This window comes from Poecilia reticulata, chromosome 23, assembly GCF_904066995.2.
Source record: "Poecilia reticulata chromosome 23, P_reticulata-male-v2, whole genome shotgun sequence".
NCBI lineage: Eukaryota > Metazoa > Chordata > Actinopteri > Cyprinodontiformes > Poeciliidae > Poecilia > Poecilia reticulata.
The window spans coordinates 70,857-93,912 of NC_088852.1; the positions used below are offsets into that span (position 1 = coordinate 70,857).

At 49.7% G+C, this 23,056-nt stretch overlaps 3 protein-coding genes across 25 annotated transcripts in view; all 3 read left to right on the forward strand.

The window, feature by feature from the left end:
* Positions 1-26: 26 nt before the first annotated feature.
* Positions 27-6,269, forward strand: LOC145550231 (stabilin-2-like). The gene is made up of 17 exons (XM_081604265.1): positions 27-161; positions 308-367; positions 435-558; positions 637-786; positions 857-961; positions 1,659-1,766; positions 1,850-2,043; positions 2,123-2,264; positions 2,346-2,479; positions 2,560-2,725; positions 2,923-3,029; positions 3,101-3,220; positions 3,285-3,431; positions 3,518-3,628; positions 3,698-3,829; positions 5,852-6,007; positions 6,081-6,269. Exons 2-17 carry the CDS (start codon positions 308-310, stop codon positions 6,093-6,095), a joined length of 1,971 nt encoding a protein of 656 aa, XP_081460391.1. The 5' UTR covers positions 27-161; the 3' UTR covers positions 6,096-6,269.
* A 104-nt stretch (positions 6,270-6,373) lies between these two features.
* Positions 6,374-16,167, forward strand: parp12b (poly (ADP-ribose) polymerase family, member 12b). Of its 5 annotated transcripts, XM_017302955.2 has the most exons (8): positions 6,374-8,670; positions 10,425-10,560; positions 13,179-13,470; positions 14,491-14,583; positions 14,670-14,796; positions 14,862-15,030; positions 15,103-15,220; positions 15,670-16,167. In XM_017302955.2, exons 1-8 carry the CDS (start codon positions 8,354-8,356, stop codon positions 15,786-15,788), a joined length of 1,371 nt encoding a protein of 456 aa, XP_017158444.1. In that variant the 5' UTR covers positions 6,374-8,353; the 3' UTR covers positions 15,789-16,167. The 5 variants fall into 5 exon arrangements, with proteins under 5 accessions (XP_017158444.1, XP_017158442.2, XP_081460392.1 ...); XM_017302953.2 differs by having other exon boundaries at positions 15,103-16,167; XM_081604266.1 differs by having other exon boundaries at positions 14,497-14,583; positions 15,103-16,167.
* Positions 16,168-16,818: 651 nt separating this feature from the next.
* flncb (filamin C, gamma b (actin binding protein 280)) overlaps positions 16,819-23,056 on the forward strand; it is a 41,500-nt gene continuing 35,262 nt past the window's right edge. For 4 of the 19 annotated variants that reach the window (XM_081604245.1, XM_081604257.1, XM_081604248.1 and 1 more), the window contains exons 1-3: positions 16,820-17,529; positions 21,829-22,077; positions 22,179-22,276. In XM_081604245.1, the coding sequence (XP_081460371.1) occupies positions 17,148-17,529; positions 21,829-22,077; positions 22,179-22,276 (729 nt within the window). In that variant the 5' untranslated portion in view covers positions 16,820-17,147. Of the gene's footprint in view, positions 17,530-21,828; positions 22,078-22,178; positions 22,277-23,056 lie in introns of all 19 variants that reach the window. The other 15 variants (XM_081604246.1, XM_008401693.3, XM_008401703.3 and 12 more) reach the window with 6 other exon arrangements.

Sequence of the window (23,056 nt, forward strand, 5' to 3'; positions counted from 1 at the left end):
TTCTTGTTGATCAGGGAGAAATCTACGTTAATGATGGATCATGTCGGATCACCGAGAGGCATCTGGTGTTCAGAGCTGGGATTGCGTATGGAATAGACTGTCTGCTGATCCCACCCAGCCTCGGGGGGCGCTGTGACGAGCAGACGGTGTTAGATCTCAAGGTAAGTCCGTGATTCGTCTGAAGTCCTCTTGGACACGGAGGATCCTGAGTTTTCCCTCTGGATTGTAGGATTCCTGTGAAGAAACCAGAAATGTCCCATCTTTGTGTTGCTGTGGATGAACATGTTTGTTTTGCCTTCTGCTCTAGATGAACTGTGGTCCATGCACAAGAACTGCTACTGTCTGTCCCAGAGGAACCGTGAAAAAGGTCCGACTCACTTCCTGTTTGATCGGATGAGGAGCATCTCTCATCAGATGCTTTTCTTTGTGTTCAGGAAGTTGAGAACTGTGATCTTCCAACCTTGTTCGTCAGTAAAAACTCTGGCTGTCAGCCCACCTGTACCATCAACTTCTGGCATCCAAAGTGTTGTTCTGGTTTCTATGGGAGAGACTGTCTGGGTGAGAGGTCAACCTTTCAGTGCTACGGTTGGTTGAGCTGTTTTGTCCTGACAGAGACGCTGTGCCTCCTGTCTGCAGTGTGTCCTGGAGGAGTCCACTCCCCCTGCAGTCACCGAGGTCAATGCGATGATGGTCACCTTGGTAGCGGCACCTGTACCTGTGACCCAGGTTTTAAGGGCACGGCCTGCGAGATGTGCAGCGACGGGTTCTACAGTCCGAGTTGTAAAGGTGAGCAGCAGGGCAGGTGTCCAGACCTCCAGGCTTCATCTGGTTTCATGAAGGTCACTCTGTATTTCAGCCTGCAACTGTTCGGATCAGGGGTCATGTGACGACGGGCTCCGGGGGACGGGTTTGTGCTTCTGTGAGGAAGGGTGGACCGGAGTACGATGTGACATTCAGCAAAGTAAGTTTGGTTTATTCAGACTCTAAACCTGATCCAGAGTCGGGAACTCTGTGGTTCTGTGACTAACAGAATCCTGTCATCCATATCAGTTAGGGAGTGGACAGTGCAGGTCACCAGGGTGGACTGGTCCACTGCAGCTGGGACCAGTGGCAGGTGCTAAAGGGGAGCTAAGCATTTTACTGAGGGTGCAACGACAGATCATTTCCCTACAGTTACCAACACACACATTAGGATTGTTGTTTTCATCAGACTGATTTGCATTTATCTCACCTGGAACGTAGCTGGAGAGGCACCAGCCACCCTTCAGACCCACTAAGGGCCAGTTAGGACATAGATGGATGATTTGACTCCTAGACGTCAGCATGAAGCCTTGAGCCATTATCCAGGTGACTTCCAGACAATATTAGGTTAAAACAGCATTTCTGACCAAGGGGACACCCAAGTATTGACCCTTTGCAACTGCGTCACTTAATCAGTCGAAGCGCCAGGATGTCCAGGAAGTGAGAATCTGGAGTATTGAACTGAGCAGAGGAAGTTGTTTTTGTCCGTTTATTCACATGCGTCGGTGTTTCCAGAAGCCTGAAACCGACCCGAACCTCCTCCCACCTGACCTGCTGATCAAATTACCGACTTTTCCTGAACTCACACCACATGATTTATGTTCCGCTGTGACGCCTCAGCTTCCTGTCTGTTCCAGCTGAGGTCTTCCACTGCTCTCCGCCCTGCTCTCCAAAGGCCGTCTGTCAGGAAAACAACACCTGCGTCTGTCGACCATTCCACGTAGGAGACGGACTCACCTGCACAGGTAAACATGTTGGTTTCCCTGTAGGAAGTGCTTTGCTGCCTCCCGTCTGCCGGTCAGCCATGACGCTGTCTCCATCTCCACAGTGGTGGACCTGTGTAAGATCTGGAATGGTGGTTGTGCCAAAGAAGCTAAATGTTCTCAGAGAGAGGAGAAGGTGAGCTGCACGTGTCCTCAGAGCCACTCTGGAGACGGCGTCACCTGTCTACCTGTGGACCCCTGTGCCAGCGGGGACAACGGCGGCTGCAGCGAGCACGCCACCTGCACCATGACGGCTCCAGTGAGGAATAAAGCAGCGCTCACTACAACTTACATCCTCAGGTCTGTCACCTGTGCTAATGAGTCACATCTGTCATCAGGGGAAGAAAAGGTGCACCTGTAAGGACGACTACATTGGAGACGGAGTTAGCTGTGAACTCAGACAGCTGCCAATCAGCCGCTGTCTCCTGGACAATGGAGGCTGCCATCCAGACGCTAAATGTACCGACCTCCACTTTGAAGGTAAGAGCTTGAAACGGGCTTCTGGGAACCAATCAGGAGAAGGAATCAGTCCTGAACCCGGATCTGAATGCTTGTGTCCAGATGCAACGCTGGGCGTGTTCCACTACTGGGCACCTAAAGGTCGGTACAAGCTGGACTACACCGCAGCTCAGCAGGGCTGCAGGGCAGAGGGAGCCACCCTAGCAAACTACACTCAGCTGTCCTATGCTCAGCAGGTCAGTGAACTCAACACCAGACTCGGATTTCTCATGCTAGATGGGATAATGGAATCTTCTGCTTGGGTCTATGGCTGAAGGGTGGACTGAACATGTGTGCTGCTGGCTGGTTGGACCAAGCCCGGGTCGCCTACCCCACCACCTACTCCAATCCCAACTGTGGCTTTGGACACGTGGGCATTGTGGACTACGGCACCCGGAAAAACCTGAGTGAGACCTGGGATGCCTTCTGCTACCGGATGAAGGGTGAGAGGAGAGCATGCAGTGAGGTGGAGTTACTGACCAGACACAACATTAAGACCACTGAGCGGTACCAGAACAGGACTATCAGGACAGCTTGGTCAGAGCATCTCTACAGCTGTAGCTCTATGGTCTGGTTCCAGTCCGGGTGGTCTGTTTTATGGATGTCCAGCAGTGGTCAGTGATGTCTCTCTGCGTTTCAGAGGTGCAGTGTGTCTGTAAACCAGGTTACATTGGCGATGGACTCAGCTGTACAGGAAACCTGCTGCAGGTCCTCAGGTCCACCCCCACCTTCTCCAACTTCCTGATTGTGGGTATCACATCTTCAGTCACAACTCAACTATTAATTCTGCTTCTGAGCAACATCTTTGTCGTCTTCAGCAAATCATGAACTATTCTGAGGTGTCCGACTCTGGAAGGAGGTTTGTGAAGAGCCTCGGTAACCTGGACGTCCAGTCCACCCTGTTTGTCCCGGAGAACAGCGGTCTGCCGGAGAACCTGGTGAGCCCAGAGACAGAGACACATCTGCTACAGCTGCTGTGTCCTCACTAATGTGTCCCAACAGACCCTTTCCCCGCGGGACATCGAGTCCCACCTGTCTGAGGGTCAGGCTCTTCCTCTGAGCCAACTGAGGAACAACAGCCGGATCAGGACTCGAGCTGGCAGTCTGTCTGTCCTTGGGGTTGCCGACCTGCTCAACCCTTCAGCTCTGGTGAGACCACCAGCCTCCTCCACCTGGGGCTGGAGGGTCCATGGAGGTTGTTTATTTCTGACCATCTTCAGGTTTCTGCTCCTCAGGCTTCCTGTTTCATCAACGACCGCTTCGTCACCGACTCCGACATTCGTGCTTCTAACGGGATCATCCACGTCCTCCAGGGGCCTCTGGAAGCTCCTCCTCCCCATCCAGATGTGAGTCGCATCATGATGTTGGCTTTGTTTACCCAGCAGACGAGTGACTGTTTCTGATTGGCCAAGCAGATGCATTCAGCCCACCAGGCTGGGATGGGAGTGGGCCTGGTTCTCCTGATCCTTCTGGTGGTGGGAGCCATCTTTGTTGGATACCGGTTCTACCACCACAGCAGCAAACCCTTCCAGTTCCACTACTTCAAGGTGAGCCTCTAGTGGGTTTTAAAACAGACCAGGAACCTGAGGGAACTGACCGGTTACACAGACAGAACCTATGTTCTGTTTTAAAGTCATGAACCCAGTAGGTTCTGGTAAATCCAGTCTTGCTCTCATGAAACAGTCTCTGCTGCGTTTATATTGTTATGTATGAGATGAACTCCCAGGAAACGGCAGTTTAACCACCTGGTCTCCGCCGGATGTTCAATGTGTTTCCTTTACTTCTACAATCCACTCTGAGTTCCTTGGCCTTGGCTGTGTTTAGGATGGATAATCATGGGACCTCGCTGTGAGTCCCTCCACCTCATGATGAGGAAGACTATTAGCTTAGCTTTACTATTAGCTTAGCTTTACTATTAGCTTAGCTTTCCAGCTCACAGCAAAGACTCAGGCAGATCTCTGGAGGTTGGGAGTCACCATGTTGTCAGCCAGCTCTTCCTTCTTCCTGCTGATGGTTGAACATTGGCTCGGCGGCGCCCCCAGGTGGACACCTGCAGCTCCAAATCAGGGATAAAACCACTTAACCAACACAGTACCACAGAGTCCTGACGTCCCTCCAGGACCAGCTCAAGCCTCCATGAAGCGAAATTTGGTTTGGGAGCCTCTAGTTGTGCTAATAATGTCGACTGGCTGCAATCAACAGACGATCAGATCATCCTGCTAGAAACATCTCTGACACACTGTTTACATCATGCTCTGTATCCTACCAGGGCGCCATCTACTGGTAGTAAAAGCAACAAAGCATCAGTTTGCTCTGGACTTAAGATGGAATATACCCACATATGAGTGTGTGTGTTTTCATACACGTGTTCTTGTATTACCATCTATTTACATGGTAATACACCAGATAAATACATGATATTTATTCCAGGTGAGTCTTTCTTACCTGACAATGTGGACCGGTACCGGGCCGATTCTGAGCTCCTGGAAAAGTTTCATATCTGAGAAGTTGATGTAAAAATAATGTTTGTTTGATCTGCATAAGTTCTGCTCAGCAGTAAACAGCATATCTTCATCTCCAGCTCAGAGCGGCTCATCGATATATATGATGGAAAAACATTTTCCTAGACAATATCAAACATTGAGAAGTTTGAATTATTATCAAACGTTTTCAAACGCGTCACTTTGAAGCCAAAAAACTCAGAAACATTTCGGACCAATCAGGAGAATCGACTCATTTAAAGCTAAAATTTAAACCTACCTATAAGGTAGCACCTTATAGCTACCTTAATGGTCGCTATTAAGCTAATTTTCTATTAGCAGCTCCACAAATCTTTCTGAAAAACGTTACCAAGAGAAAACACACCTTGATCTGGACTTTTTCTTTTTTATTCTTTCCTTTCTCTCCCTGAAGGTTTAACCCTTTTCATTCTTCTTCCACCGGAGCGTTGAAGGTTTGGATGCTCTGCAGCTCATATTACCGGCCACCAGGGGGAACCCAAGAGCAATTAATTTGTTTCCTTTTGCCCATATATAGAATGATTCATCAAATACATGGTATTAAGAAAAATCCCAACTTTAAAATGTAGCTTTGTGTTTTGTTAATATAATCAAATGTAAATCATTAATAAATAAAAATCAGTTCCTTCTTATTGACCTTTGGGTTAGATTGGATTAGTTACATTATCTGGGTTTTGACTAGACAGCAGCAGAATCTGTGTAACTGATGCGAGGCGTCGTCCAGGAGTTGATGGTTTGAAACCAGTTAAACCATCTAACCCAACAAACCATCAGCTCCGACTTTCCCTCCATCCAGGATTTGTTCAGGTCAAGAGTCCGGAAAAGGGCAGCCAACATCTCTGCAGACCTCACACATGCTGGACATGAACAGTTTAGAGCTTGACCTTCAGGTGGCGCTGCAGACACCCGGAAACATCTGAGCATTACTTTAACCTCTTCTGTAAAAACTCTGCCTCAGTTTATTTCCCAACTATTTCAAATCCAGATGTTTCTCTGAGCGCGAAGCGAACCGAAGGAGTCTAGACGTTAAAACCCGACTGGTTTCTGCAGGACGACGACGGAGAAGAAGAACCTGCAGCTGAAACCACAAACTACAGCCGCAGCATCTCTAACCCGGTCTATGAAGCAGGTCCAGAACCAGCAGGTCCAGAACCGAGCCAGTCCAATGGATCCGGAGCCCCTGGGAGTCCAGAGCCGTCTGTCCAGGTGACCTGAGTTCCTGTCGTTCTGCTGCGGCGTTCAGGTGAGACCTGGGGTTTAACCTGAGGCGTCTCTGCAGGTGGAGGACAGCTGAACCTGGACCCGGCCTGCTGGGTCAGAACCACTCCTACAGCCATCAGAGACCCTGAAGGGTGGAGTCCTAAACCTGGACGCCTTCAGGAACCAGCTGAAGCTCAGATGTAAAAGTTCTACAGTGTTCTGGTTCTGATGGAGTTCTGGAAAAGAGAATAAAGTATCAACAAGCTGATCTGAGTGATTAGTCGAGATTTTTGATTGATTCTTTTCACATTAAATTCTACTAAACCCCATAAGAGTAGCAAGACAGAGGATCCACGTCAGGTCCGAACAGTTCCAGAACCAAGTGCTGCCCAGGTCAACGTTCTGGACCCAGGTTTAGTAGACGGGTCTCAAATGGGATCCGGACCTGCTGAGAAGTTCAGCTGAAACATTCTGAGTTCTGTTCCCAAAAGTCCGAGCTGCCCGTCCAGAACCTCCCAGAACTGGTGCTGGAAATGGACCCGGGGAGAAATGGCTCCTTTAAAATGTTTCGGATGATCTGAGGACAGCAGAACCTGCAGATCCGCCTCTGGACATCCGTGCTGCTCCTCCATCGTACATCAGAACCGTGTCAGACCGGACTGGACCGGATCTGACCCGTTGCTTTTCTAATACCATCCATAGTTGTGCTTTCTAGGGAAAATCAGAACCTGTGTAGGTCCGTTTCCTCCGGTTGGTGCTGGTCAGCAGGAGTCCGACCCCTGATGGAGGCCTCCACCCTGGGCCCAGGGTCCGAAACTCCACCCACTGGTCCGTTTCCCCTCCCAGACCTGGGTTCTGCAGTGAAGTTCAAAAATGCAGCTGATCTCATTTCAGTTGAAACTTCTGGAAAACGGTTCCGACATCTAGCAGTCAGAACTGCGTTTGTGAGGTTTAGGCTTTGATTTAGGTTGATTTTCAATAAACTGATAAAGTTCCAGATTTTCTGTTTAGTTTGGATTCTGGAGAGTTTCTGCGGCTCCAGAGGATCTAAACCTGGAGGACCTTCCAGCAGCCAGTGGAAGGAATGATCAGGTTTACAGAGCCACATCTTTGGTCCTGGAGTTGAACTCCTGGTGGCTGATGAGATTCCCACCAGCTGAGCAGACGGAGTAGGAACAAGGTTCTGCTGCCTGTTGCTGGACGGATTGGACCAACATGGGTCAATCTGGTCCTTGGACACCATCTTACTCTGGAGGTTGAGCTGCTGTCCATCTGTTGGAACCTTCAGAAGACCTCAGTTCATGTCAGCTACAGGAACCGGGATCTAAGCCGGGTTCTGGTAGAATTTTGTGTTCTGCCATCTTTAAACTCTTCACCTGGTTAAACATCCTCCAGGTTCTGATTTGTATTTCGGTTTTTTACCTTTTCAGACTCAGAACTAGAGGTCAAACAACCTTTTGATTCTCAGAACCAAACCAGGTCAGTCCAACTGGACCCAGGTTCTGGTTGATGGTTCAGGTGTCGTCCAGAGGGACAGCTGTCCAGCTGCAGAATCCACACACAGAGCTGCAGCTTCATCAGTCTGGATACACACACCTGTCTGATTTCACACACCTGCAGCAGCCGGAGCTGAGTGCCAGAACCAGAACCAGAACCACGACTGTGGGATGGGCTGGAAACAAGCTGCATATTGGATTCCTTCAGGTTTAAAGCATCAGACATGGAAACATTCTTCCATCCTGACCCTCACTGCAAGAAGGTTGTTGTTGAAAATACCAGAAAATCAGCAAATTCTGAAGTACTCGGATCGACCCGTCTGGTACCGACAACCATGTCACAATGAGTAATTTAATTTCACCTTCCTCCTCTTTTTGACCCTGACTTTGAACTTCAGCGAGTTGGCTGTGATTGGCTGATTCTCTGTGCTGACTGAAATGGTGTACCTAATAAAGTGGCCAGTATGTGTCCCTTCTAGTGTATAGAGATCCTCCAGGGGGCGCTGGAGAGTCTGGGAAAAAGTAACGAGGGATGGATGGAGAGGCACCAGGATCCACAGGGTTATAGAAATACAACACCCAGAATGCATTTCCTGTTTCATCCAGATGAACCTCATCGGTGCTTCTGATTGGTTAACATTCAGTCACGTTGTTCAGTGAACTCTTCCTCCAGATGTTCAGTCAGACCAGAACCCTGAAGGCACGAGAACACATGGACCTCTAGCCCCTCCCCCCGGACTCCTGGCCCCTCCCCCCGGACTCCTGGCCCCTCCCCCAGACTCTGGTTCCTCCCAGCCCAGCCCCGCTCTGTCCTCCCGGGCCTCAGTGCCTCTGTCCGGGCAGCAGCAGCAGCAGGATGCCGTCCATCAGCTCGGTGATCCTGCAGGCCACCAGCTGCCTGTGTGAGCGCAGGGGCTGCATGCAGCTGCAGCAGCTGCAGCAGGAGCTGCAGCAGCGTTGCAGGATGACAAATGAAGACTTCATCTACATCATCCAGAACTGTCCGCAGCGCTTCCTGCTGGTCCCGGACGGGGAGTCTTACTCGGTGGTCGGTCGCACCTCCCTGCGGCTCTGCGGCGCCTACAGCCGGGGGGAGCGGTGCGGGGGAGGCTGCCAGCAGCTGCATCTCTGCCGGTTCTACGTTTTCGGGAACTGCAGGTTCGGGAAGGGCAGGTGAGCCGCTCACACAGGAACTAGAACCGAACCGCTGCGGGACTATTTCCCTCCGCCGCGGACTGATACATACCCAGTTTTCTGTCATGAAGTGAAACGAAAGTTTAGGAATTAAACTTGAGATGAAAACTTGATTTGTTGTGATCGAGAGAAAGTTTTCATCCTGGTTCTTCACATCGGAGGTTCCGGTTCCGATGCTTCACTCAGTTTATGGGTCAAAAACCAGGAATTCATTCCGGGATTCCCAGCAGGAGTCCATCTCGAACCCGACCTGATACTTCTGCACGGAATATTAACCAGAACCAAATAAAAACTCAGGAAAACAATATCAACTTTTCCTTACGTCACAGAGTGACGTCAGAAACCGAGAGCCATCAAGTGAGTTTTAGTTTGTAGAGAAACGAAACCTGAAGGTACACTTCCGGTCTGGGCTGAGCTCACAGCGGTTCCACCAGAACCAGAACCGAACCAGGACTGTGGTCCCGGTTCGGTTAAAGTTGATTCCATCCATCGGTTCGGTTCGAGTTCCGGGTCTGAAGTTTTATTCCGTTTTAAAACTTTATCATTTAATTTATTCAAGCTGTAGAAATTATTTATTTTAAAATATTTATGGTGTTTCTCCCAAATCTAGAGTTTTGTTTTATCTTCTGAGTCACCAGGGGCCCCATGTATAAAGGGCCCATGTATAAAGGGCCCCATGTATAAAGGGCCTCATGTATAAAGGGCCCCATGTATAAAGGGCCCCATGTATAAAGGGCCCTATGTATAAAGGGCCCCATGTATAAAGGGCCCCATGTATAAAGGGCCTCATGTATAAAGGGCCCCATGTATAAAGGGCCCCATGTATAAAGGGCCCCATGTATAAAGGGCCCCATGTATAAAGGGCCCATGTATAAAGGGCCCCATGTATAAAGGGCCCATGTATAAAGGGCCCTATGTATAAAGGGCCCCATGTATAAAGGGCCCCATGTATAAAGGGCCCCATGTATAAAGGGCCTCATGTATAAAGGGCCTCATGTATAAAGGGCCCCATGTATAAAGGGCCCCATGTATAAAGTGAAAATGTGCAGCAGCCACACAAACCTTTTCTGTGAACAATATCAAACTACAAATAATCCAAATTCACCTAAATCCACTGAAACCTGATGACATTCAGTTATTTAGACCAGGAGCTTCAGACCTGATGTCTTTTCATGATTTTAATATTTTATTGTTTAAACAATGAAACCACGTTTATCCTCAGACAATAACCCAACATGCACACAAAATGATAAAATAATAAAATGATGTGAAAACCTCATTCCAATGTAAATAACTTTCCTCATAAAGATTAACGCTTCGGTCTGAAATCATCCATGGAGTCATTTCATTCTCACTAAAACAGTTTGATTATTTGGAGGCGATCAGGTGAGGAGCCAATCACAGGAGAGCTTTGGCTCTGATGGAGAACATCAGAGGGAGGATTGATCAGAGATCATATTGATCTGATGGGAAACGTTGATGATGTTTATTAGCGTTTAGATTCATCCAGACTGATCATCTCTGAGCAGAACTTAAAGAAGGAAATAAATACGACCAGCAGCTGCTCTGTTTCCTGTAAATCAGGGTTTATAAAGGAACGACGAGCAGCGACGGCTTCATACATCCAGACTTTTTGTGCTCCGAACTTTTCTAAATTTGTCTGTACGCCTAGTTTTATATTGGACTCGAGGCCCCTGGTGTTTCCAGGTCTTATCAATGTCTTTTCTAAACAGGAAGTTGTGTAAGCTGTCCCATGACGTTTCCTCCAAGCACAACGCCGGGCTGCTGAGGGAATGCACGCTGCACGAGCTGCAGGAGGACCATCTGTTCCTGCTGCTGCTGCAGAACGACCCGCAGCTGCTGCCTGAGGTAACCTCCACACCTGCTCAGGTAGCTCACACAGCCCAGAGGCGCAGATATGGAGGAATTTTCCTGCCATAATCCAAGAGCACACGTTTTCAGTCTGAAAGCAGGATTTCATGTCTTTTGTTCTCAAAACTTCTCCTGGCCTCACGTAGTCTCTGCTCAGACTCTGTTCATTTTTGAAAAGGCTTTTTGCCACAGTCGCCTGGCAACTTGTCAGCCAATAGAATGAAAGTGTTGTACTGGGTGTGTATGTTTCCTTCAGGGGTTGTGCCTATGTGGCCACTATCAACTGTAGCCACATGCGCCACCTACTGGATGTAGGGAGAAACAACAACGTCAGCTTTCTGCTCCTGTGTGCTACTGATCATAGACATAATGTCAGAGTAGACCCCACATTGGCTGCTCTGGTGCAGGAAACACGGCGGCCATCTTGGAGAGGTCGTCCTCCTACTTGGCTGAACCCAAACAGCAGCAGAAGCTTCAGCACCGCCGGATACTTTTGTTCATATCGACTAACTATTGTTGTGAGATCTCTGGGGATAAAGTTTCACAAGTAAGATGGACATATTACTGTTTATATTTTGTGAATAGAATATTACTAAACTGTATTTATGTCCACCGGCAAAATGCCAGCTAATGTTAGCTACAGCGCTCGGTGCAGCACCAGGTTCAGCCATGAAGGCTCACCGAGATAAATGAGGGAAAATTAGAACATTTTCATTATTCCATAATATTGATTTAGATTATCCAACACAAAGTGGCAAAGACTGTTATTTATGTGTGATTCTTTCAGTCTGTCTAAAGTAAGATGGCTGCCGTTTCAGTTCTGAAGGTTTCATAAAGACACGATGTGAGGAAGAAGAGAGACGATGAATCTGGAAAACATGAATAAAACCTACATAGATATTATGTATATAACCATGTGCATATATATATAAATGTGTACCTTAATACATTATTCAGCATTAATCATTTAATCATCTTTGTTTCTCTATAATTGTATCATTTTGTTTATTTGTAAAAATATGTATTGTGTCTAAAGATGCTGTTGGGTTTTCATGCTGCTCTGCAGCTGGCAGCACCAGTCCTGACCACTAGATGGCAGTAAACTTTAAAGATGGCTGAACTTTTCAAGAGCACCAGGAAATCCTCTGGACGTTTAGATCTGTCTGGGATTATTTTAATCTGGTGGATTCAGAAGATTAAGAACTCTCTACAGGCCGCAGACTTTGACCTCGGGTATGAGCGCCACCTGGTGGCTTACTCTTGTACTTCAGTAGAAACTCTATGGTTTCTGAAGATATTTCACTTTCCATCCAAAATGTTCCTTCAATTCAAAACATGATTAGAAGGAACAGGGCTATCAGTTATAGTCACAAACATAATAAAAGGGCCGTTAAGGTCACTAATTTCCTGTCTTATTTTGAAAAGCTCTGACTTGTGTTGTCTGTCTGTTCTGTTTCCATCGTTGTTCGCCTCATTTTGTCTCAGGACGTCCCACAGAGCGTTCAGATTAACGTCCAAACTGTTCTAACGGGAGCAAAATGCAGATTCCTCTAAAACCTGATAGAATCCAACCGGTTTGGAGATGCTGCTCATCCAAGTCCTGGACAGACTCCGGATCCGGATCCGACTCCAGGGGTTTGGCGTGTTTTCGTTCCACCGATGATTCAGAGTGTTCATGTCTGTGGTTTGGTTTACTGGAACCAGTTGGACCAGTTGAGCTCCTGTCCTGCCTGGATGGACGGGATGAAGATCTGAGGAAGAGGAAGCTGAATGTTAAAGTTTAATACTGAAAGCAAAATGGAGAGAATGCAAGATGAGAAGAAAAACAAAAAGTAAAAAAACGAATGAACTAAATAAATAAACTAAGAATGTGTCACCCAGGGAATCCACCGCAGGTAAAGTAAAACTCTTTATGTTAAAATCTAATTGAAACTGTTCATCTGAACTGAACTGGTTTGGATCAGGATCAGGTTCATGTGGAGCTTTTATGTCGTGTGTAACTAAAACGCAGTAACAGCCCCGTCCTGTTTGGACCCGCTGTCTCCTCCATCAGAACCATCATCCAGAGTCTAACTGGGTCACAGGAAGCTGGACGTTCCCAGGCCCAGTTCTGCTCCCAGTTTGTCCATAATCCCAGTTTAACTTTGAGGATTCTTCCAGATTTTGCTGAGCTCGGTGTGATGATGGTTCTGACCCGGTGGAATCTTCAGAACCAGTTTCTCCATCCAGTCGTAGATGTTTCTGTCTCTCACTGCTTCAGGACTTCCTGGTTTCTGACCAATCAGAGAGCAGAGAGACACGCCCCTCTCAGTGGCTGGTTCTGGAGGAACTGGACCTGAAGGTTCTGAGTTTGTCTAATGGGTCATTTTGAGGCTCATGGTGCAGTTGGAGCAAATCACCATAGCAACCAGTTTCTCATGTCAGCATGTTGGCCGCCTCCTTTATTCTCTGGCTTTCTCAGCAGCCATGTTGTCTTTGCAGAACTTCAGCTAAACAGGAAGAAGACAGCTGTTGCCTTTCAAAGTAAAGGCTGGTGTAGCAACATGTGGCTGAGGATGATGTGCAGCAGAGTTTCCTGTGATGAAGGCCTGACCCGTACCTGTCCTTCTCCTCAGGTGTGTGTTCACTACAACAAAGGCTCGGCTCCTCATGGCGGCTGCAGGTTCCAGGACTCCTGCTCCAAGCTGCACCTGTGCCAGCACTTCCTGCAGGGCGTCTGCCGGTTCGGGCCGCGGTGCAGGCGGCAGCACGCCGTGGACCAGCGCAGCCAGAGCGACCTGGAGCAGAGGGGGCTGAGCCGCCAGCTCATCAGGGATCTGCCCGCCATCTACAGGAACGCCCAGCACCTGAACGCCGCCGCCGCTGCATCACCTGCTGCATCTCCTGCTGCTGCTCCTGCTGCAGACGGTGAGCTGAAACATCCTCCTCTCTCACACGTTGCTGTTCCTCAGTGGTCGTTTATAACAACGCAGTCAGAAACGAACTGCAGTAATTTGGTTTAATTATAAGAGAAACATCAGTTTTCATTGTTCACCATGTGATTCATCTATAAACGTCACCGACTCAATCTGAGTATTTAGTTAGCAAGCTAAGCATTTAGTAAATACTTTAGGGTAAAAGAATATTTTAGTAATCTCGTACTTTATAGGATATTTAATGATTATCTGAGGAATCGGAGATGAAGGGTTAGGATCTGTCTCCATCGCACCGCAAAATTCAACAATCCTCCACAACATGCAGCACAATTCAACACCGAGCTGCCAGCACAAAGCGCCGTCCTCACAGACAACCATCCGGCCGGAACACGGTGCACAACGTAATCAGACATAAATTAACGAAGCTCCAGTCAGAAAAATAAAATAAAAATTAACAGATTTTTTTCTCTGACTGGTTAAATATTCCAGATTATTGCTGTTAATGTTTTCCAGACGGCGCCCCCTAGTGAACCAAACTCTGCCTGATTGAACATCAGATGTTCATCAGAGATCAAATCTGTAGTTAACATAGAGCTGCTAACATAGAGCTGTTAACATAGAGCTGCTAACATAGAGCTGCTAACATAGAGCTGCTAACATAGAGCTGCTAACATAGAGCTGCTAACATAGAGCTGCTAACATAGAGCTGTTAACATAGAGCTGCTAACATAGAGCTGGTCAGCATGAACTATAGCCACAGGCTTTTTGTTGTGTATGGAAAATAATAATAATTTTTTAAAAATCTAAATCTTAACTTCACAAATATAAATATAAAGCAAATATAAAGTTCATAAATATACAACAGAGACTAAATTAATCCCATAAAATGTGAGAAAAAAATAGCTTAGAAATCAACACAAACTGAAATGATCAAAATCAAGTATTTGGTGTTTAAAGGGGATTTTAGCGCCTCCTGCTGTTCAGGTGCTGAAATGTTCTGTTTGTGTGTCAGACCCAGATTCTGGTGAGTTCTGTAAAGCGGCCCAGACGGACCAGGAGGAGGAAATCTGTCTGCATTTCATCAGGAACAGCTGCAGGTTCCAGGGTGAGTTCCTCCACATGCAGCTGCTGTGGTGACCAGCAGGGGGCAGCAGAGCGCCGGCCGGTCTCAGGGTCCATGTTTGTGTGCAGACAGCTGCCGCCAGGTCCACTTCCACCTGCCCTATAAGTGGGAGGTCTACGATGGCCGGTGCTGGTCGGACCTGGAGAACATGGAGCAGATTGAACGGGATTACTGCAACCCGGCTCAGACTCACAGGTGAGGCTCACCTGAGGTCGGCTCTGGGGTCACCGAGTCGCCTCTCAACGCCTCTTGTCCTGCAGCTCAGACTATCAGCGGGTGGATTTTGTCACCATGACGATGGAGTCCATGCCCGTCCGCCGTCTGTCCACCGTCTCCTGGGTGAGGAGGCCGCCGCACTACAGCCTGACCACCCAGTGGCTGTGGTTCTGCCGGGCCGAGCGGGGCGGCTGGCTGGAGTACGGGCAGCCGGTGAGTCGGCCTGACGATCTGGACCGTCTCGACCCGTCTTCAGGTTATAACGACATGTTCTGGTTCCGGCAGGATGAGAAGCAGCGGTCCACTTCAGTGGCGTCTAGAACCCTGGAGGAGGCCTTCGTCTCTGGAGAGACCGAAGTCCAGGTGGTGAAAGGCCAGAGGGCCTACGTCGTCTCCTTCAGAGGTACCGCCGGCTGGTCAGGCCAGCTTCACCGGGTCTGGACTCTTCATCGACCACTGAGTCCAGACCGCAGTCTGGACAGCGAGACTATGGTCTGGACTCGCTGGCCTGTTCATGTCCGGAGTCTCATCCCGGTTAATGAAGGGATCGTGTCGGTGGCTCTGAGGCCCGACCCAAAGTCCAAAAGAGCTTCAACACAATCCGGTGTTTTATTAATGACTTGTCCTGATATACAGGAGTTTGTGGGAAACCAGAGGAAATCTAGGTTCTGTTGGACCTGTAGAGGTTCTGATAAACACATCAGAGATATGAAGGGAACCATAAAGCCACGGTCGGGTTTTGGGGCCGATTCTGCTCTGACCTGGTCGTCAGCAGACAGTCAGAGTGTGGTCAGCATATGGCCGTATCGGGTCTGTAGAAGTTCTGATGGTTCCTGTCCCTCTGTCCTGCAGACATGTACCAGAGGAACCACAAGCACCACACCAAGCGGAGCGTCCGGCGCCGACCTCGCTTCGTCTCCAAGGCCGAGGTGGACAAGCTGGTGGCTGATCTGAGGAAATGTTCTGGATGAGTTCTGACGGGCCTGGTCTGGACTCTCTGACCTCACACCAGTGAAAAGGAAGCTGACTTTCTGTTTCTGGTTTCCGGCATCAGAACTTTTATGCAAATCTGGATTTTCCTTGTCCAGAAGAATCGGACCAGAACCTTTTCATGTTTTATTTCATCAGAACCATCAGGTTGACAAGAACAAACCTGGTTAGGTGAAGCACTTTGTAAATCAATCTGCGCTGCTCAGACTTCCTGTTATTTTCCTGGTTTCTGATTTTTATTTGTTTTTTAACTGTATTTTATTTTGATAGTGTATGTTCTTGCTGTTTGCACTTCCTGTTGTTTTTTCCTGTGACTTCCTGTCATTTCAGATCGATTGTAATAAATGTAACGGAACTTTGCGTGTTCTGTCGTGTTGTGTTGGTTGGACCCGGTTCGACCCGGTTCCGTGGTTCTGAGTGAGGAAGGGTAACCTCCTCTGCGCCCCCTGCAGGCAGGAAGTCATTTTAACAACAGATTTATTTAATTTTCACCCAAACGGCAAAAAGCCGATTCTGACCCAGGAAGGTTCTCGCCTGACCCGTCCAGGTGTGGGTGTGTCCAGAGCTCGGTCCTGATCAGGTTGTGGTTCTCCAGGTGGCCCAGCAGGAGGCGCTACTGCTCCACCCACCGGTTCTACTGGTTCTACTGGTTCTAGAGGCTCAACAAGTTTAAATTAATCAGCTTCATTTATAAATTAGTTCCCGGTCTCTGAAGACAACCTGTGGACATGTCTCTGTCCTCTGATTGGTCCCCTCGGTGTCTCTGTCCTCTGATTGGTCCCCTCGGTGTCTCTGTCCTCTGATTGGTCCCTTCGGTGTCTCTGTCCTCTGATTGGTCCCTTCGGTGTCTCTGTCCTCTGATTGGTCCCCTCGGTGTCTCTGTCCTCTGATTGGTCCCCTCGGTGTCTCTGTCCTCTGATTGGTCCCCTCTCTCCTCTTTACGAGCTGCAGACTCTAAAAATACCCGGGGCGTCAGCGGGACGGGAGTCCCGGGTTCCGATCGTGTTGGGGGGACAGGCCCCGCCCCCCGGGCCGCCGCGGACCAATCAGCTGCAGCCTGATGGTGAGGTCACGGTGGGGGGTGTGGAGGGGTCATTCCTGGGGGTCCTGCGGAGTGACGCGGAGCTCCCTAACCCTGCGGGTCAGTCCGAACCAAGTCCAGTCCGTCCGAACCGAACCGCTGCCCCGCACTCTGCGTCTCTTCCTCCGGACCGAGGCGAACTTTTCCCGGACCGAACCCAGCTGTCAGACTCTGAACCTGGCTCTGCCCCCGCCGCCGCGCTTCTCCTCCTCCTCCTCGGTTCCGACCCGGTTCCGAGCCCGTGTGACAGCCGCGCAGCATGATGAAGAACAGCGGCTTCCTGGAGCCGCAGCAGCTCTTCTTCCTCAGCCCCGCAGAACCCGCAGAACCCGCAGAGGAGGAGGAGGAGATGCCGGCCACCGAGAAGGACCTGGCGGAGGACGCGCCGTGGAAGAAGATCCAGCAGAACACCTTCACCAGGTGGTGCAACGAGCACCTGAAGGGGCTCAACAGGCGGATCGCGGACCTGCAGAGGGACCTGAGCGACGGGCTGAAGCTCATCGGGCTGCTGGAGGTGCTGAGCCAGAAGAAGATGTACCGGAAGTACCACCTGCGGCCCAACTTCCGGCAGATGAAGCTGGAGAACGTGTCCGTGGCGCTGGAGTTCCTGGAGCGGGAGCACATCAAGCTGGTGTCCATTGGTGAGAGAACGGCCCGGTTCTGAAGGTCCAGACACGGGCTGCTGGGGGGCAGAGGGTCGGAAGGTTCTGGATCCATCCAGAAGTCAGCAGAACCTTCCTCAGTTCTTCTGGTTCCTTGGTTCTCCAGGGTTTTGGATCACCTGGAAGAACCTGAGCAGATCAGAGGTTCTGGAAGGTTCTGAATCCTCAAAGAACTTCCAGAAAGTCCCAGTTGATTTAAAACCTCCGAAACTTTCAGCCGCAGAAACTAAGCAAACGAAGGGTTCTGGATGTTCTAGGTCTGCTTGGTGTTCCTCAGGGTCGTAGGTGTCTGAGATTCTCCGACTGGACCTGGACCCATCGGAGAACTTCATCCGTCTGCTGGTCCAGGCTGTTGGACTTCAGTGGAGGTTCTGCTGGTTCTGGTTCAGATGAAAGTTTGAAGGTTTTTATCAGGAGTTCTCTAGATGATCCATCTCTGAGGAGAACATGTTTCAGGAGACTAGGAGAGGTTCTGGTTCTGGTTCTGGTTCTGGAGGTCAGCAGATCGGATCCTGGAGGAGAACTTCTCCGATCCTCTGGAAGTCAAACTGCAGATGTTCTGCTGACTCAGACGCTTCCTGCAGCGTCCAGGACCAGAGGAGGGGCCTGCAGCTGCTGGGGGCCTGTAGTCTGACCCCGATGGGGCCCGGGCGGCCCCGATGGGGCCCGGGAGCCTCTAGTCTGACCCCGATGGGCCCTGGGCGGCCCCGATGGGGCCCGGGAGCCTCTAGTTTAACCCCGATGGGCCCTGGGCGGCCCCGATGGGGCCCGGGAGCCTCTAGTTTAACCCCATTGGGCCCTGGGCGGCCGGAGCTGATTGATGCAGGACAGCTGAATCTGCTGCTGAAAATAGACTGGTAGAGCTGGAGGCATCACCAGGGCCGCTCCCAGCTGCTGGGGCCCCGGGCCCCATGCACCCTGTGGCCCCCAGGAATTAGCAGCAGACTCAGTTTAAGTGCCAGAATCAGAAACAGGAGGTTTCGTGTCTGTGGGATTAAAAGTCTAAAATATTTGCTTTTACTAGTTTATTTAGATCTTTCATCATTTCACGGCTTCTGGATCATTTCTGGATTTTCTTTTAAATATATATATTTTAAAAATCTATTTTAATTTAGGTCCTAAATTTGTTTCCTGCTTGTTTCCTGTTGCTTTATGCTTTTTCTGGAAATGATCCCCTTGTTGTTAACCTCTGGGCCCCATCGCTCTGATGGGCCCCATCGCTCTGATGGGCCCCATCGCTCTGATGGGCCCCATCGCTCTGAAGCGCTTCAGCTGCTGTGAATTCACACGTTTCCCTTCAAACAGATAAAATCACAAGCTGTGAAATCCGGTGATTTTTGGTGGCCACCTGTTTGATTTACACTGTAAAAACACAAAAGTATTTCACTCTGGTTTCTAGTGCAAATATCTCAGTACAGTTTAAATAAGATGAAACTTACAGCTGTTTCAAGTCAATAACTTATTTCATTTCACTTGAAACATGAACAAATGTATTTTATAAGAAGTTAATCTGCCAGTGGAACCAGAGAGAAATTAACTTACAACAACCTCCTGCTGAAAAGTTTAGTTTCTTTTTTATTTCTTTTTTATTCCCAGTGCACTGAGATGGAAGGTTTTTGTTTTTACAGTGTAAATGAAGGAAAAGTTTCGTCATGTTTCTCTCTGTAATCCATCATCTGGATCACCTCTTTGGAAAGACGTTGTGTCAGAACGTCTCTCCGGTTCCTCAGGTTCCCTTCAGGACTTTTCGGGTTTCTGCTTCAGGATGTTCTGGTTCCTCTCTGGGTTTCATTTTTCTGGACTCTGTCAGAACCGCCGAGGATTACTTCTCTGTGTTCTGCTGGTTTGGTGGCTTCCGTTTGGTTCCGATCCGGTTCTCCGTTCCTCCTGCCGGGTTCTGGATCCGCTCACTTCTCCAGAACCCGGTCAGGGTTCCCTGCCTGAAGAGCCATTCTTGTATTTTCTAATTCTGTCGGTTCGTGTTTGTCTGTCAGAGTAATGGCTGCCATGTGTTGCAGCAGTCAGCGCTCAGGAATGTCCATCTGAAGCCAGGACCCCCACACACACACACACACACACACACACACACACACACACACGCACACACACACACACACACACACACACACACACACACACACACACTGACAAACACACACACACACACACACACACACACGCTGCTTATTTTGGATCTGTGACTCACTGGGACTTCCTGTGAAGCTGACCAAGAACTGAGAACTGATCAGTGAGTTCTGTTGGTTCTGTTGGACCTGGGAGGCGGGTCCACATGGACTCTGGTCCACAGAGACGCTAATGCTGTGTTAGCTTAGCAGCCGTGTGTCAGACTCTGAGTTCCTGTAGAGAAGCTCAGGTGGAACATGGAGACTGCAGGCGGGACGGGTTCTGGTCGGGTTCTGGTCGGGTTCTGGCTGAGGCCCAATCCGGCCAATTCCCCTTCCTGAGTCCAGCCAATCAGCTGCAGCAGCTCGTTAAGGTCCTATTGCATTGTGGGTATAATTTTTATCATTTTGAATCGTTTCATTAAATCCCACATTTTATTTTATTTTGTTTTGAACAGCAGAATAATTCTTGTTGCTCTGATCTTAGTTTTCCTCTTAATTTAGTTTTTTCATTTTTCATTTGAGTCGATTTAAATCACATTTCCATCAAAGTGACCCGGTACCAGCTCCCTGACCCGGTACCAGGTACCGGACCCGGTACCGGGTCCGGGAGCTGGTTCCAGTTCTTCCGATCTGCTGCAGCTGCTGCACTTCCTGTTGGCTCCAAGATGGCCGACAGCAGCAGCTACCTGAGGTGCTGAGTCAGAACCGGGTCGCTGGTTCTGTTGGTCACAGCTGCTGAACACATGCAGGACAGAACCAGAACCTGGAGCTGGGATGGCAGCAGATGGCCAGGTGTCAGATGGGTGACCGTAACCATGGTAACCAGAGATCACCTGTCGCGTGTAGCTTTGGGGTTGTTCCCAGGTCGTCTCCATGGTAACCATGTTGGTTTCTGGATCTGCTGATGGTTCAGAACCGAGAACTGTTCATTCAGAGCACTTTGAACAGAGTCAGGAACCAGTTCAGACTGTGCTTAGAATCCTGGCCAGGGTTTGGTTCTGGTCCAGTTCTGGTCCGGACCAGTTCTGCCAGCAGCAGCAGCTGGTCTTCCTCATGATGAAGATCTGCTGACTGTCACGCCGAGGCCAGCAGACAGAGCGCCGATTCAGGCTGTGGCCACGCCCACTCTGCTCTGATTGGCCGCTTTGGTTCTGAGGAATGTTGCTGAAGGGTTTGGGTTCCAGACCGGAGGAAGAACCCGGTCTGGAACCGGGTCAGATGTCGAGGGCCTGAACGCTGCTCCTCCCTGGGCCTGTTGGGGGTCGTGGGGGTCATGGTGAGGTCGACCCCCGCTCCCCTGCAGTGTGCTTGTTTGGTAACCGTTGGCGACCAGCGGCCAATGACATAACGGATCAAACAGCTCGTTGTTCAGTTCAGGAAGAGCCTGGGGGCAAAGCGGACTCCCTCCGGGTTTTCCTGCTTCCTGCCGACAGGAAGGCCCGGTTGGAGCGGTTCTGACCCGGTTCTGACCCAGCAGCAGCAGGAAACGCACGGCCTCCTGCTTCCTGCTGACAGCTGATCTCTGGAGCCTCTGATGGAAAACAGGCTGGAAATGGAGAATCCTGAGCCGCTGAGTCTGAGAGTGTGACCTCATCGTGACCTCATCGTGACCTCATCGTGACCTCACTGTGCCCTCTGCAGACGGCCTCCCCCAGATCCCTCCCTGTGTGTGTTTCCTATTAACGTGACTCATTCCGGGCCCAGCCATGACTTCACCGCTGCTGCTGGATCAAACTTTTCCGCTCAGTGACAGAAAAGTGAAAGTCGGGTTGATGTGCAACAGGAAGTGATGTCAGAGGAGCGATCTCGTCCCACAGATGGTTTCCTGACATCAGCATCGTTCCAGCAGCTCGTTAACTCGTCTCACATGTTCCTGGAAAACTCCCTGAGATCAGCAGCCGGATCGATTCTCTGCTGTCACGTCGGCGTTTGGGATCCAACATGATCTTCATGATCAACTGCTTTAGTTTCCTCAGTGCATTTGGTTCTTGTTGCTGTTGTAACATTCAATCAAAATAGATGGAAAATACAGAAAAAGGATGTAAGGTTTGGAAAGTGGACCTTCCTGCTGACTGACGTCTCTTCCTGTCCATGTTTCCCTCCTGTCCCTCTCTGTCCCACCCATGTCCTCCTACATCCTTCCGTCCCCCAGACTCCAAAGCCATCGTGGACGGGAACCTGAAGCTGATCCTGGGTCTGATCTGGACGCTCATCCTGCACTACTCCATCTCCATGCCGACCTGGGAGGACGAGGACGATGAGGATGCCAGGAAGCTGACGCCCAAGCAGCGGCTGCTGGGCTGGATCCAGAACAAGGTGCCCCAGCTGCCCATCACCAACTTCCACCGGGACTGGAGGGACGGCAAGGCACTGGGGGCGCTGGTGGACAACTGTGCTCCTGGTAGGGACTGGGACCAGTTCAAACGCCACTGGGACCAGTTCAAACACCACTGGGACCAGTTGAGACCAGTTCATCTGAAACGTTTCCTCTGCCACCTCCAGGTCTGTGTCCAGATTGGGAGAGCTGGGATCCCAGTCAGCCGGTGGAAAACGCTAGGGAGGCCATGCAGCAGGCCGACGATTGGTTGGGAGTCCCACAGGTAACGTTAAGCTGCCTTCTGATTGGCTGGGAAGCAGGAAGTCCTGCAGGTGTTCCAGACCGGTCCAGATAAATGCCCCATCATGAGGTCCAGTCTGTCCTCCATTGATCCAGTTCAAATCCCAGACTAAAGCTGTGAACCTGTAGTTCATGGAGCTGCTGGAGTCCCTGGCTGTACTGGTTGTATTGGTCACAGTGTTTTTCAACCACTGGGCCGCGGCACACCAGTGTGCCGTGAGTGATCGTCAGGTGTGCCGTGGAAATTGTCTAATTTGTTCTTTACACTTTGAACATGCGGCTTTTCTGGGGATTTTTCAGGGGCTCTTTAGCAGGAAGTGAATCATTGGAAGTCAAAATTGGAAATCAAAGAAGAACACGCTAATGTTCATTTAGAACAAGCACATGCTAGCAGTCATGCTAGCAGCAGACATGTTTTCAAACTATGATGCAGCTTCTAAGTTGAGGAGTATCGATCTGGCAGTCAGGAGGGAAATAGAGCCGCTGCATGTAAACTCGGCGTGAACAAAACCGGATCTGGAGACGGAGACCTGCGTCCTTAATATGTCCAGCAGTTATTAGGACGCAGCCCTCTGCTGCCCTCTGCTGGGTCCTTATGGGAAACAGCAGCAGAGACACCAGCGGCCTGCAGCCCGGTGCGGCTGATATATGTAAGTTTCCAGGGGGGGTGTTCAAAAAATTTGAAGGTACGGTTTATATATGGTGCGCTCATAGTCCGGAAAATACGGTAATCGGTCTTACAAGATTTTTTGAAATCGAATTA